Raw genomic sequence first — 16555 nt, 5'->3', positions numbered from 1 at the left:
TTAATGATATTGATGATGTTATTTCCAAAATCACGAAAGAGATCACTTTATATCAATAAAACATTTTTAATTCATTCAACCTTTATCTACTCGGATCATTGAGGGTTGTCCTTGTTTACAATGATGTTGTAAGTTAACATAAATAGTCAAAACACAGATAATTACAAGGAAAGACATCTGTGAAATAGTTACACATTGAATAAATAGGACAAAACACAGATGAGGAAAAAAACAAGTTAACATAAATAGTCAAATTTAACTATCTGGAAAGTATGTTACCAAAATGGAGAGTATTACTTACATTATATACCTATTATTAAAAAAATTATTAAATTAAATTAAAAATGGCTTTTAAATATGCTGCTCCTTCATCTTGGAACAAGATACAGGAGGACCTAAAATTACCAGGACTGGTCACCCTCGGAGAATTCAAAGCCATTTTAAAATCCTACAAACTCAGTTCCCTTGGTCAGTGCAACTGTGTTTGATCATTTGCCTGTTTGATAACTTGCCTGAAATTGGAGCTTGATGTAAATGTTTTATCTGTATTTTATTGTGATGTTCTTTTTTATGTTGAAACTTTCTGCTGCCTTGCTTGGCCAGATCGCTCTTGAAAAAGAGATTTTAATCTCAATGATGCTTATCTGGTTAAATAAAGGATTTGATTGATTGATTGATACTGTTTTTAATTTCAATTTTTTCTTTTAATTTTACTTAATTTCTTTTTGCGTAGTTTTTTTCTGTCACATCTGTATTTATGTTTAATTATTTAAATGTTTTATTTATGTGAATTATGTATGTTTGTTGTCACCCTCCTTGGGTGGGATGGGGTGGGGTTAGGGGATAGGAACGGGGAAGGAAATGGAAGATGTATAATTTTAAATTATAACTGAAATGTACACACTTGCATAAATTCTTCCAATAAAAAAAAGATAAACCATAAAACAGATACAAGGAAAGACATCTATGAAATAGTTACACATAAGACAAAACACAGATGAGGGGAAAAAACAAGAAAATTCTTCAGTTCAAACAGAGGTTTGAGGTTTGTAATCTAGTTCTTAAATTGTCCATATTTAGTGGTGAATAAATCTTTAGTGTGTGTTGAAGATCATTCCGATCATTCCAAAATTATGAAATTTATTTTTCAAATACTGAAATTAATGTTGATAGTGAAATAGGGTTTCTGCAGGATATTGACCTTGGACTTTCATATCTTTCCACAGCTGAGATCTTGCAGGCCAACGACAGCCTGACTCAGGTCATCAACCTGTATAAACAACGGGTGAAGGGAGAGGAAGTGAATGGAAACAGCACAGCTAACACAGAAACACACACAGGTGGGTGACGCACTGAGCAGAGAACAGCACAGCTAACGGAGACACACACAGGTGGGTGAAGCACTGAGCAGAGAACAGCACAGTTAACAATGTTCCAGATTTGACAGATTCTTATAAGCAACAGCTTGGCTTTAGTATAAGTAAAGAAACTTGCATGGACCTGAATGTGCAGAACCTTATCTTTAACACTGTTCTTCAGGCCTTCTGGCAAATTTTTCAGTTGTGAGTGAGAAGAATAGACTACAGATTTGATGATTTAAGATTCAACTAATCGGTTAGTTGACAAAGACCGACTGTTGGTTGACTAAGAATCTCTTTAGTTGAGGACAGCTCTTAGTTGTGTACATGCAGTGCCAGTGGGCTTTGTAATTACACTATCAGTCTATCACTGACTCCCTCTTCTTCATACAGGAGGAAGCACAGCGCTGCTTGATCTGTCAGGGTTGGACACGTCACCCCAGTCGCCTTCCTCCTACCCAGAATTCCCTACTCCAACAGACAGCCTGAACGCCCCCTCCCAGGAGATGGGGATCAGTCTCCTTGACGACGAGCTCATGTCACTAGGTAACAGCGCACGCACACACACACCACTGTCCTTTAACTCATTCTTCTCTTTGATTCCTCACATTAACAAAAATGTAAATCCTTATTGTCTATGCTTACGCACTCCCAAGTGAAGCAGTTAAGTTTGACACTGTGTTGGACAACAATAGCGCTTATTATTGACTGCCAGAAGTATATCCTATCCTGTATACCTTGCTGGTCTTTGGTACCCAATTGTAAGTCGCTTTGGATAAAAGTGTCAGCTAAATGACTTTGTATGATTGTGTGTCCAGGTTTGAGTGACGGGACCCACACCTCCAACCCAGCCTCCCAGCCCGAAGACTCCACAGCCTGGGACTCCTTCCAGGTCAGAGTTCACTTAAAGGACAAAACCAGTGTTTTTGACACGGGCGGTCCCAAGTAATTTTTGCCAATGTCTACAATTCTTTTTCATTATCTTTTAACCATTACTGGAAGATTTGTTATTTTTTAGCTGAATGTCGTGATTTTAATGCGATGAATCACAGATGGTTCATAATGTGATGATTGGCTGATGGTTTATCTCAATGCTGTTTTCAATTTATTTTTAAAACATCTTACTGGTTAAGATGTACTGGCAGTTTGTTCCAATATGACATGGCTCTATATAACACGGTTTTCTTTGCTGCATTGGTTTTTGGTAGTAGCAGTGTGAAAGTTTCCCTACTAGCCTAGTATTATACTTGTGTGATGGCTCTTATGCCTCAGGTCTGTTCTGAGTTTGGATAGTCGGCTTCTTAGTTTTTCTGCTCCACATGGAGCAATCTTTAACACACCCTAAGATCCATACTCTCATAACCTTTGGACAGTTTGGAACCACGATCACAAACCACTCTATTTTGAGTGTTTCATTGTTTATTCTTTCTTGTTTGTGTTGTGTAATATCATCTTGTTCATTTGAACTCTGTGTATCGATGTCGTTGTAAATTAGATTAACCTCAATGATCTTTTCTAAATGAGATTAACCTCAGTGATCTTTTCTAGACTTGAATAAAGGTTTGAAGGTTTGAATGAATGTCTTCCTCAGTCCTCTGACAGCATAGACGCAGACATACCAGCAGCGCCCAGTTTGCTCCTGAGCCCAGACCCTCCTTCCCATTCCCAGCCCGTCTCCTCTGGGTCGACCCCTGGTAGCTCAGCCCTGGATGAACTGGACCTCCTGGGGAAGACACTGATGCAGCAGTCCCTACCCCCGGAGGGCATGCAGGTCAAATGGTAACTCACTCACTAAGACTAAACCGTTATTGATTCAAGAGTTTTATTTGTCACACACATACCAGGGCATACAGTGAAATGCGGGTGGCCATGCCCGCTTTGATTGTGCAATAATACTAATAGAATAGACATACAAAACAGGTAATAAAAAGACATAAGATGGGCATGATAAAATAGACATACTAAAGTCCTGAGATATTGCAATACAATGTTAGCTACTGTTGGATAATCGGGTTCTCAGCCAGTAATCTCTCTCTGTTGTTCCGTGAAGTCTGCGTTAGGGCTGGGCGATATGGCCTAAATATGATATCACGATATTTTCTGACCTTTCGGCGATACACGATACACATCACAATGTTTTTCTTTTTTACCCCAAACAATTCATTATGAGGCTTACCAAGACGGTATTTGAGTTTGCAAGCTAACATTAAAGACAAAATAAAATACCCATGCATTTAGCATTTTTATATTATATATTAGATTTAGATTATTAGATTATATATTGCATATGAGATATTATATGATTTAGATATGAAATATGATGAATTGAAAATGGGGGTCTTTCTCTGGTCTGCATCCCCTTAACAATTGTATGTATTGAGCTGTACTGTACCCATTCTGCAATATATTAATAAAGTTTTAAATCAATCAATCAATAAATAGCATTTTAGCATTTTTATGAAACTACTGTATATATGTATGTCTCTAAATGTTTTGATGAATTGAAAATGGAGGACCCTTATGTAAAAAAGCCGAAAGTCTTTTTCTGGTCTTCATCCTCCTGTACTGTATTGTACCCATTCTGCAACCTTTTAATACAGTTTTCATTCATTCATTCTGACGGCAACAATCATTTTGATTGACAGTCGAGTCTGCCAATGACGTCACACCGCTTGCACCCGCCCTGCTGTTCTTAGCACCAATCGTCAAGCGCTATTAGTTTGACTTCCTGAATGTCCTGTGTGCTGAACAACAACAAAGCTACTAACGTTAGCTCCCCGCGGCCGTCGAGTAGGAGACCAGTGCTCCACAGGATTACTAAATGAGGCATAATGATTTTACTACAACGAATGTTATAATAAAAGCCTTTCCATACATCTGTCTGATTGAAAACTTTATTAACAGACCGCGGAATGGGCATATCTCAGCACGGGCTGAGATATGAACGAGTAACGTGTGGACAGATTGACGCGACACAATCCTCTGGGGCAAAACATCACGATATCCACGATACGTTGAAAAAGTGTATCGTTAATGAACTGTACCCGATATTTATATAATATCGTCATATCGCCCAGCCCTAGTCTGCGTTGTGTTTATCTCTTACTCATCGTACTGGCTGATACCCTCTGCCTGCCCCGTTACTGCATCCGACTCAGAAGAAAACGACACACTGGAAACATGATACCTTTTCCTTGATGTTGATGTTTATTCCATAAACATAGCCTCTGTACCAGATGGAAAACGGTTCTGAAAGGTCTATTGAATTCCTTAATTCTACCAGTCTCTCCTGCTATCAGTTCGATGGTGGTTGAGGCCTAGTGGTTAGCCAAAAGCCTTCCCTGTTAGCTGAAGCTAGCGATCTCGTGGCATTCCCCCTCCCCCACCCTCCGGCTATCGGAGGGTGAAAGGGATCTCTGCTGTCTCTCTCTCTCTACGTCCCTACGTGTCAGCTTCGCGTCCTAGTCTGACTCAACCCGGAAGAACCCCCAGCTATAAAAGTGTATTTCCCTAGCAACGGCTGTCAGCCATAGCAACGGCTCTCTCTCTCACCTCTAACACACTCTAACTTCTCTCCTATCTCTTCCCCATAGCAACGGTTTCTCCCCTCCCTAGCTGGCCAGCTATCTTTGTTGATATTAACACCTCGGCCGATGACCTTGGCTCTATCCCTCGCAGGGCCTGAGTGAAGACACACACTGGCTGTTTCCTCATTTAAGATCTATAGATCCGTAAATGTCTGCTGTCATCTACAGATATTTACATTATGTACACATCTGAAAAACAAGTGCTATTCTTTCACTATGGATTTAAGGCACTGGGTCCTATGTACACTACTATACAATATACAGTTTTTACTCTATATCATTATGCTATACTTGCTATTGCTATATCTAAACTATACTATACAAGAACCACATCGGTTCTTTCCTTAAAGTGACCTTTATTTTCCTCATTCCTTTAAAGTGTCCTTTCCATTTTGTTTAAAGTGACCGTTTGTGTGTGAGCGCATGTGCGTTGTGTGTGTGCTCATGTGTACTTGTGTGTAGAGAGTTCAGTGTTCTGATGGCCTGGGGGAAGAAGCTGAGCTGTAGTCTCTCTGTTCTTGTTGCGTGTGTGTCGGCGCTTGCCTGACCGCAGCAGCTTGAACAGGCTGTTGTTGGGGTGGTGGTGGGGGTCTTTCATTATTCTGCACGCTCTGGATTTGCACCTCCTGTTATATAAGTCCTGCAGGGGTGGTAGTGCAATACCCGTAGTACACACTGCTGAGCGCACCACTCTCTGTAGGGCCTTCCTGTCCTGGGCCATGCTGTTTTCAAACCAGGCAGTGATGTTTCCAGTCAGAATGCTCTCTACAGCCCCGCAATAGAAGGAGTGGAGTATCTTCCCCGATACGCTGAACTTCCTTAACACTTTCAGTGCCAACAACGAGAAATCTCATCGTTTAACAGTTTTGAGGGCCAGCCATTTAACATTGGAAACCCCGTTGAATGCCAGCACCCACTTCAATGATAGCGTTGTGAAGGCATATTCTCTCTCCTAAATTATGGCTGTGTCTAATCTGCCTGTCGTTTATCAATGACTTGTTTGCAGTCAACATTGTCGAAACGGATAGTTTTTTTATCGGTTCATTTTCGTTTTATAGCATTTTGAAAAGCCCTCGTTTTCAAGGAAAATATATAGATTCCGTGATAAACGGCATTTACTGGAATATTCTAGCATACACAAACGTTGTAATTTTTCGGCCCTTTTTATGAATCGTTTTCAAATAAACGCTAGATTATCGATAGTATATGTGTACTTATGCACGCTATAGAGGCGGGCTGAAAAATCGATTCTCTCATTTCCTCATCAGGAATCACCGCGCGCACACACACACACGCATAGGGCAAAAGCTTATATCTCCGTGAAAACGGGTCTGATTATACTAAGACTGGTAAAATAAATTCCTTACCTGAGATCAGATGTTATCCAAAAAGATTATTCCAATTCCTGATCGCCATTCCAAATATCGATCACGCTTATTGATTACAGTGTTGGTACTGTAAATACATAATCGTCGCTGTTCTGATGGCCGGCGATCACTTGGTCTCTTCAGATGCCTCGACGGAAAAGTTAAATGAGGAAACTGACCACTCCCCCTCAATCAGTCTAAAGTAATGGGGTGCAGTTACACAGGGAGAGACGATAGGGGGCGGTATCTTCCCAATTGAGCTCAGAGACTCTGCAGCACTAACCCGAGGCTCGATTGATGAAATATGAATTCAAATCGCCAATAAAAAAGAAAGCGGCAAACAGACGCTATATAGCGTCGGGGGCACTCAAAGGTCGGCATGAACTAACGACAAGCGTCCGTGGCAACCAAAGTGTTAATCGTTATTTTTTTTATTATTATCGATTTCCATAAATTTTTCATCAATATAGCCTCACGTTACCAGTGGGGATCTGTCTGAGCTCGAACAGGGAAAATACCGCCCCCTATCGTCTCTCTGGATGGTACTACACCCCATTGGATTGGATTGAATGAAACGCATGGGGAAAAAAGAGTCCGGATTCCACATTTTACTTGTCAGGCAAGTAACCGGAGACGATCCCAGTCATTGCCCACCATCAGAACAGCGTGGAATATGTCTTTCGACTACCCAGCGTTGGATCAATAAACGCTATCGATATTTGGAATGGCGATCAGGAATTGGAATAATCTTTTTGGAGAATCTGATCTGAGGTAAGGAATCTATTATACCGGTATTGGGATACTCAGAGCTGTTTTCACATATATCAACGTGTCCCATATGTGTGTGTAGCTGATCAGGAAATAAGATAATGGATTTTTCAGCCCGCTTCCATAGCGTGCATAAGTATATATACTATCGATAATCTAGCGTTTATTTGAAAACGATTAATAAATAGGCCGAAAAATTACGTGTTTTGTGTATTACAGTAAAGCGCGATTCCTGCAGAATCTAATATTTTTTCTGAAAGTTTAAAAAAAGAGCGTTTTTCAAAATGGTATAAAACGGAAATTAACCGATTAAATAAAAAAATCCGCTTTGACAATGTTGATTGATAAGCGACGGTCGTATTAGACACATTAGACTCCCAGGTACTTAAAACTGCTCACCCTGTCCATGATAGCCCCATTTATCCAGTGGTATGTGTGTTCTCTGCTGTATTCTCCTAAAATCCACGATCAGCTCCGTTTTACCAATGTTCAGGAGTAGGCTGTTATCCCGGCACCAGCGTGCCAGTACATCAACCTCCTCCCGGTAGGCCTTCTCGTCGTTGTTGGAGATCAGCCCCACCACCACCGTGTCGTCAGCAAACTTCACTATGGAGTTGGAGCCGAACCTGGCCACACAGCCATGTGTACAGTGAATACAGCAGGGGGCTTAGAACACAGCCCTGGGGGGACCCGATACTCAGGGTGATTGTGCTGGAGGCATGACCATGATATGACTCCTCTGCGGAACTATCAACAGGACTGTGCTTTGTGACTCTGGCTAATGTGTGATGCATCGTATTTGAGGCTTAGAATTTGGTTTATGGTGAAACTGTCAAAATGATGCATTATACCAACATACAGTATATACGGATATAGAACAGCTTTTACAAGTATAGTATATACACAGATACTGAAACCAGTGTCCGATATTTGGCAGTGAAAAAGTTCTCTCCGTCCATCCCTAATGAAGTCATTGTTTTCTGTCTCTAGGGACAAGCAGCAGTCCAAACCCACTCTGCGAGACCTCCAGAGCAAGTCTGGATCCAGCATGACCCCAAGCCTGATCCCGGCCTTCACCCCTGAGCATCCTGGATCTCTCCTAGACTCTCAGCCCTCCCCTGGAGCTACGTTGCTAGATATGTCTCCTAGTCACACAGAGACTCCCCCTCCTCCCACGGTCACCCTGGACGATGTGTTTGTACCCCTAGAATCCATTAAGCCCAGTAAGTAAAACTAATGTCTTCAGTTACACCCACCTGAAAGTTTAGTTAGCTTGGTTTTCCAAGTGACTATCTTCTCTTCAATTCTGTCTTCACATGCACTTCTATTATACTGTATGTCATTCTGCAAACAGTGATGCACATAGTAATAAGTGATTATAGAGGGTCTCAACTTGACAACAAACCAGTGTTCTAGAATGGACTACATTTGATTTCCTTGTTTGTTGATATTAGCGAATCCAACAGGATTTAGTCCAATCGGTTCCCTTAGCAACGTAATTCCACTGAAACCGAGAGTGATGTTTGTATGTGCAAGCTGTATGTTAGAATCTGTCATACATTTTAAGTTTCTAAGTTGATAATTTTTTTCTCTTTTTTGCACGATTGTAACTGTGCATGTAAATTGTATTTGGATGAATAACGTATTTGATTCTGATTATTAATCTCTTCCGTCTGTCGGTCTCTGTCTCTCTCCTTCTCCAGGTAGTTTATTACCAGTGACTGTGTTTGACGGACACAGTTTGCGGGTTCTGTTCCACTTTGCGCGGGACTGTCCTCCCTCTCGTCCGGAGGTGCTGGTGATCATCATCTCCATGCTGTCCTCTGCTCCTGTCCCCGTCACCAACATCAGCTTCCAGACCAACGCTCCAAAGGTAAAAGTTAACCACATCGAGCCCTAGAATGGCTGATATTCCATGGATTGTAGTGGTGGGGGAAAATATCGATGCAGTATAGTATCGCGATACTTTGCGTGGCGATACTGTATCGATGCAAGGACGCCAATTATCGATATTTTATAAAAAAATATATATACGTATATATTCTTTTTGTATAAGGAAGTTGCATTGTTAATTTCAATAACTAATAGTACAGTAGTCCACACACATGTGTGCATTCAGTTAAGTTGGAATATGACTGTAATACAAACAGTTCAGTTTGTCAGGTACATGCAACACAGATTACAGTGTTGACATCTGTCTGCTTGAGAAAATCCCATTTGCTGCAATACAAATTATTGAAGTGAGATGAACAGACTGAAAACTTTATTTTATTAGATAATGTAGACTTGTTGACAAAGTTTTACTTTGCAGTTGAAAAAAGGTAATAAATCGCAATACTCAGCATATCGCAATATATTTTGTATCGCAATACTATCGTATTGTGACTTAAGTATCGTGATAATATCATATTGTGAGGCCTCTGGTGATTCCCACCCCTAATGCATTACATGTATTCCATATACAGACATGGGACACTCCATGCTAATTGTTCGGGGGGGATTTGCCCCGCAGCATCCATTTGTCACGCTCTGTGTGAACTTGGGACACGATCATTAATTGCTGTGACTTGGGGTCGGCTCTTGTCATATAGAATCAAATTCCTTTGAAAGTTCTGGCAGAAAATGATATTTATATTTAGTAAAAGATTGACACGGACCACAATCTGTGTGCGCGACGGGATGGCAAACACAGCAGCACCATTATCATTTGAAAACCTCTGTTAATCACATATCTTGAGGGGCACTTGTAAACACACCTGTCTCATCAACAGAAGTCTACATGTGATCCATGCTGCCATCCCATTGCATACACAGAATGAATGTGGTCCGTGAGAATCTCGTGGAAAAGTGGAGATATTTTTAGTTTTCTGACAGAACTTTCACAGGAATTTCATATGGCGAGAGCTGACCCCAAGTCACAGAAATTAATTATTGTGCAGTGTCCTAACTCCTATGGCTGTATATGGAATACATGTAATGTATGGATTATCATCCATTATAAAGCTAATCTAGCCCCTGCTTTTGGGATGTTGACAGATCTAAAATAGTAGGGATTGGTGTTAAAGGTTAGTTGTTTGGGGGGGGGGGGGGGGGGGGAGAAAACCTCTGAAAGGTACAAATAAAGCACGATATATCTAAGTATTGAATACATTGTTACAAGAGGACAAACTGGATCCCTGGAGCACCGTTTGAAACTAGAAATGATCTGTTGCATTTTATAAACGTTCACATTGGTTCACATTGTGTCAAAGGGTGAATTTTTTTTATTTGCGTTGATTGTAAACAATATTCAAGAATTTGTAACTAGTTATATAGAGGTAATTTTTCCTTCTCAAAACTCAACTTTGAGTTGTTGGCCTGTTCTACGTGACCTTTGTAGATAATAATTTTTAGCATAATTTCTATCTAATTGGCTGATGAAATCGTGAAGGTTTGTTCCTAAATACTGGGATCCAGTTTGCTGCCCTGATGTTCATTGCTACCGTTTTGAAGGGGGTCCCCAGAAACATGAGGAACAGCTTCATTTCACCATTTAATTCACTAGAATGTATAAGAGTGACTATTCTGTCAAAGGTTTCACCTTGTCCACTACTCCTCAACTACATAATAGACGGTTGTAGAATTCTGGACTTAAGTCTTATCTAACAGAAATATTCTACAATGTTGTTGGTATCCAAACTGACCCCATAATAGGGTGGTGTAGTGGTTACGTCATTGTTGTTTCCGGCCGGGCCACCTCGCTTGAAATCGCAATGTATTTCCCCATTGCCATTTCTAAATCGTCTCGTTTAAAACAAATAAAGCATGAACATTTGCATGGTGTACCTTTCTGTGCGTATTCATCCACAATCTATAGCTCAACATGAAAATATTCGCAATTAAATCGTAAAAGTCAAATTTTTTTTTCAACCAAAAATGCTTAAACAATAATGTTAGTGATAGAAGGGAACTAATTTTGTGCAAAAATGGAAAGCTTGCCAATGTTCATGAGGCATAATTATTACAATAGCCGATAATCCATTTTCCCAATGATAAATCCCTAAACGGGTGGACTGGACTGCACAGTGCACAGGCGGTCCAGAGTGACGTCAGACTACACCTCGCTATTTCCCCAAATGAACATCTTATCAAACTGTAATGATTTACTGAAGTGGTGCGTTATTTTTGCTATTGAATTATGATCTTAAACCATGTGACTTTTGCACGCATCGGTCATTTCTCCATCCTAGTCTATGGCTGTGAAGCTACAGCCTCTGTCAGGAGCAGCGCTTCCAGCCTTCAACCCCATCCTGCCCCCCGCTGCTGTGACTCAGGTGCTGCTGCTGGCAAACCCTCACAAGGTAAGACGCTCACGTCAATCATCCTACATTTTATTTATTCTTTTTAAATATCAAGAATTGTGACATGCAATTTTGCCGTCTAAAGGTTGGATTTCTCACAAAGATGACGTGAAATGTCTTGAGAATGTCACAATCATTGAAACTATCATTGAAACTATCACACTTCCCATTAACCACGGCATGACCGATATGATGAAGCGTTGATGGGATTAACTGATGTGTTACTTTATGGTGATCAATAGCGATATCGAAGAGAATGGCTTCTGAATATGGTGATATAAATTTATTTTCCTACATCAATTCAAACAGCATAGCTTACAGCTACAGCAAATACATGACGGCCTTGAATACCATCAATTTAAATGTCTCTGGACGAAGCATTACACAGTAGTGTCAATTCTATCTTTTCTTCTTACTCTTGTTAATTCTATCCTTTTATGCTTGATTGATCTTTTTATAGCTGCGTGGTTCTTGGTGTTGTTGTTAGAGTGCTTGCGTCACTTAAGTGGTCTGCACACGGCGGGGCGACCGACGTCGCCTGGCGATGCGATTGTCTGTCGCTCAACGGCAATCGCCTGGCCCCCCACACCAGATCCGACCGCCGCTCTGTCTAGCTGGGGGTGTGGTTACTTGTTTCCCCCCGGAGGGAGATATCAGAGGACGGACCGGATGTTAGGTTAGCGTATTAGCAGGTAGCTGTGTTGTGCTTTACGAGGGAACTAAACCCATATTGAGCTGGAATTAAACCACCTATACGAATACAACCTCTCCTCATTCTTCCTGACATTACTGCATGACTGATCGCTACAATACGTTCATTACCACCGATTGGACAAGTATTGTTATGCAGCTGAGTGTTTTTTCACTGAAGACGCTGTTCTGTTCTCAACCATCATTTTCTTTAGACAATAAACCTTATAAACCACATCAGCTGCAGCCTGGACATTAAACTGTCAACATCCACAACTTCTTTTGTTACCCACATCCACAACTTCTTTTGTTACCCGAGTATAAAAACATCTAAGGTGCATTGTGGCGCATTGTTCATTTATTAGTTAATGACAAGCGGCCACTATAGCTTCTCCAACTATCGTTATTTATTTAAATTGTTCCTGTTAATAATAATGAACATAAGCATTAGCATGGTAATAATACGTAGGTTATTGATCAATGAATGTATTGATAAATTAATAGTGTACAAATGATACACCAGTAGAACTGTACTACTTCTACTGTAGAAGTCATGTTATTTCCTCATTGTCCTTGCTGTGTCACCCCTGCCGTCGCCTCAAAAAATAGGATCGAGGCGATTTTTAGCCAGGCGACAGAAATAGCTGCGCGACCGTCGCTTAAAAATCTCCTGCCCTGTGGGTTCTCTCATTCATAACAATGGAGGCGATACAATTCGCCATGTGCGGAGCCCTTCAGATGCTGACCCGATTTCCCACTCAGCATAATTTAAGAAAGTTCCTATCTCTGTGGTACTGCAGAGAAATTAATCTAATCATAGGCAAGTGTGAAACCTAATGGTGTGTGTACCGTCATAATTCCATATTAGCAGCAGTAGGCCTGGGAATACCAAACGGATGTATTCATGCCTGCATTTATAATCTCTGATAGTCATGTTGTCACTTTGTATGCCATAAATCAGCATTTCCCTCCATTTGGGATGCAGTCCTAAATCCATGTGGAAAATATAAATGGATTGAATCCATTTGTGAAATTGACAAATATAAGGACTGTGTGTAAGGACTGTGGTTCACACACTTGTTTTTCTAATAATTAAAATATCAGTTAATGGGAAATTTGAAACTTTAGTTCAGAAGATTAGATATTATCCTAACTAAGGCTTAGAATTTCCAAAAGTTGATATTAGCTGATGTGTTTTTGAAGAAAATAAAAACTGAAAACATGAACCTAAAAGAAGACCTTGGACTTCACCTCCAGATGAAGCAAATGCTGACTTCACGGTCTACTAAATGGTGTGGTCAGCCTTCACCTCCCTATAACCTCTTGTCTCTTCCAGGAAAGAGTGCAGCTGCAGTACCGGCTAACCTTCACCATGGGAGAGAAAGAGCACGATGAGAGTGGAGATCTAGAACAGTTCCCTCCCCCCGAGACGTGGGGGAATCTATAGCATTGAGACAGGACCACAACCTGACAGACTCTCTGCTTTCAGTCATGGCTTCCTTCCTACTACAACTCAACACTTTACATAGCATTTCTTTTCTTTTTTTAGGATAACTTCCCAATTTTTTATCCTAAAGTGGGTCCTATCCAGATAAGTCGCATGATTTTTTTCCGTAGCCGCATTTCTCGGAGACGCTCTCTGATTGGCCGACGCCTGTTGTACACTGGTTAAGCTTAGGCACTCTTTCGAAGTTGGTTAGAGTTTGTCTTGGAGCGTGACGGCAAGTTCTTTCGACGGTTAAGCTTAGGCACTTTTTCGAAGTTGGTTAAGGTTAGAGTTTGTCTTGGAGCGTGACGGCAAGTTCTTTCGACGGTTAAGCTTAGGCACTCTTTCGAAGTTGGTTAAGGTTAGAGTTTGTCTTGGAGCGTGACGGCAAGTTCTTTCGACGGTTAAGCTTAGGCACTCTTTCGAAGTTGGTTAAGGTTAGAGTTTGTCTTAGAGCATGGCGATAGAATGCCAGGTAGTTTGCAGGCTGTTTGACGTAGAAATGGGCAAAGACACAGCTCGTCACACGATTGGGCAAACGCGTCAGTGGCCAATCAGAGAGCGTCAGTCAGTGCCAATCAGAGAGCGTCTCCGAGAAATGCGGCTATGGAAAAAAATCACGCAGATAAGTCAGTTCACTCTGCCGCCATCTTGATAACGGGAACTAACAAGACCTGACCCATCTCTTTTGAATGGAGTCATCCGTATCTAAGTATGTCATACATGTTATTGTTTTTATTTCATATTTGAAGTCATTAAATTTGGTCAGAAGGACTATTGTCATAGAATTATTTTGTTTTTACACTTGGACCATCTTTTACACATGCACCATCCAGTAGTTTCTGCCACAGTCTTTAGTTACCATGGCAACTACTCACTGTGATTCCCAGCCTTTTGGCTGAGATCGTGATTCATTTAGAAACTTCTTTAAGACTCACATTTCACCTCAAAATGCAGTAAATTATAATTGTACTCAACATAAAATCACATTTAATTTAATGTTTTGTAGCAACAAGTCTAGTCGTTGCCACCGTCTTCAGTGTTACGGATTTCTCCATTCAAAACTCCTGCAGTGCTGTTTCCTCTCTGGTCCTATGTCTGTCATGCTTTGATATGAGTTATCAGATCTTTATTGAATATGCCTTTCCATCGTAGAGAGATTTGGAAGTAATTTTGTGTCACTTCCATATGTTTACTGCAGTGCATCTGAAATGGTGCCATTGTCTAGTAGCACAAGAATATGAGGAAGTGGCAGCTCTCTGAGAGTGTTCTGGAATGATTAAGTGACTTTAAACATGTAAACCCACAGGTTAGCATGACATTTCCATCAGATGTGTTAGGAAACGAGTGTTTAAGGAACATTCTGAGCGTCCTCAAGGCGTTCTAAGTTATATTTTCAGATACAACTGACTCCTACGAAAGTGATGAATCGGCACAAAATGGCTACCGCATACTCTTGAGGGAAAAGCATATTGCAATTTGATATATATAAAGATAAGAATGACATTGAACAGTCAAAAACGATGGAGTTATCCTTTAACCATGCTGTATGTTTCCCTGTGATTGATATTATTGTTTGATTTATTCTCTGTATTGTTTTCTGCTTTGCTCTTCGTGAGTGGTGTGAGTCTAAAAGCGTAGTCTGCTGCTGTATGTTGCTGCTTGAGAAGGACACCTTCCGCTGTTTAACTGAACCAGCTATATGGCAGCCGTGTTTTTTAAAGCAGGTGTCCTAAATACTATGAAGGAAGAAAAATAAACCTTGTGTGTATAATCAGTCGTAAGCATTTGGTCTGCTTGATTTAGTTCACCCTGTGCACACAGTGGGTTCTCTGTAGAGTTTCACCTCAGGACCATTGGCCATACTCAAACACTGCCCTCTTTTCATGATCCTCCAATAACTGTTGATGGAAGCAACAGTTGTGATTTGAGGATGAAGAAAGAGGGTGGGGTTTGAGATGGGTCAATCGAGTTCCCTCTCACTTAATATAAAGTCCGCCCACCTGGAATAGAGAGCCTTCTAAATCAAGCACGCCAAAAGAGATGAAATGGGAGATATACAGTAGAATTGTGAACACTTGTCCAACAGTCATTCGTTTGTTAACTTTCCCCCCTTTGTTTACATTGCGTAAAATATATTTTACAACAAATGAGCTCACCTTTTGACTTGCACAGAGTGTGAGTTCTTGGTTGTATAATCATTATTTCCTGTTGTGTGATGAGAACCAAACCCCTCTGTACACTAACATTAACGTTTTGTTTGATCTGCCATACGTGCCTATTTTGCAGTTTCATTAGGTTAATATACAACTTGTATTTGAGATACAGATTCCACTCATTTCAACAAATTGAGGCCTTTAACGGAATGTTTAGAATGCAAATTTTCCCTCCATGTTGGAAGAAACAATGGTTACTATATGTTGATGTATTGTATGTCTTGTTAACGAGTCAGTGGAACTAATGCTTTTCCAGTATTCTACCTTCACCACTGCACAGACATGTAGGCATGGTGGTTACCAATGGTTACAGCCAGCTACGTTGGAAGAAACAAGTACACAAACATTCCGTGCAAGGCCTCACTATTGATCGTTTTAAAGAGCATTTCCAACAGTGTACAATTGTCGGGACCAACTCTTTATTTATTTTTTCTTAGCTAGTGTCGTGATTAATCTGTTCAGCTTTTACTTAAGAAATGAGAACATTCAACATCACAAACCTGTTGCGGGTAGAAATGTGCTCGACATGTTTCTGTGGTCTGCGATGCATGATGCTAGTCCAGCCTAGAGCCCCTCCCTCTCACATTCCACTGCACTACATCCGATAGTACTGCTTTGTATATACTGATGATGGCAGTTGTATTATGTACATTTGCCAAGAGCGAAGTTAAATAAGAGCATAACACTGAATATACATCTTATGGGTGATAATAAAGTTCTTTTTCTTGGGGGATTTGAAATGT

General features: G+C 40.6%; 1 protein-coding gene across 1 annotated transcript in view; it reads left to right on the top strand.

Annotated features, from left to right (window-relative positions):
* Positions 1 to 16545, top strand: part of LOC311240200 (ADP-ribosylation factor-binding protein GGA1-like) — a 30665-nt gene extending 14120 nt beyond the window's left edge. The window contains exons 10-17 of the mRNA XM_084328743.1: positions 1227 to 1340; positions 1752 to 1904; positions 2177 to 2250; positions 2950 to 3137; positions 8071 to 8303; positions 8784 to 8953; positions 11310 to 11420; positions 13447 to 16545. Of these exons, the coding sequence (XP_084184869.1) occupies positions 1227 to 1340; positions 1752 to 1904; positions 2177 to 2250; positions 2950 to 3137; positions 8071 to 8303; positions 8784 to 8953; positions 11310 to 11420; positions 13447 to 13557 (1154 nt within the window). The 3' untranslated portion in view covers positions 13558 to 16545. The remainder of the gene's footprint in view (positions 1 to 1226; positions 1341 to 1751; positions 1905 to 2176; positions 2251 to 2949; positions 3138 to 8070; positions 8304 to 8783; positions 8954 to 11309; positions 11421 to 13446) is intronic.
* Positions 16546 to 16555: the final 10 nt, after the last annotated feature.

The sequence above is a fragment of the Notolepis coatsorum genome, assembly GCF_963971535.1.
Source record: "Notolepis coatsorum genome assembly, chromosome: 14".
NCBI lineage: Eukaryota > Metazoa > Chordata > Actinopteri > Aulopiformes > Paralepididae > Notolepis > Notolepis coatsorum.
This window is presented reverse-complemented; position numbering and strand designations above follow the sequence as displayed.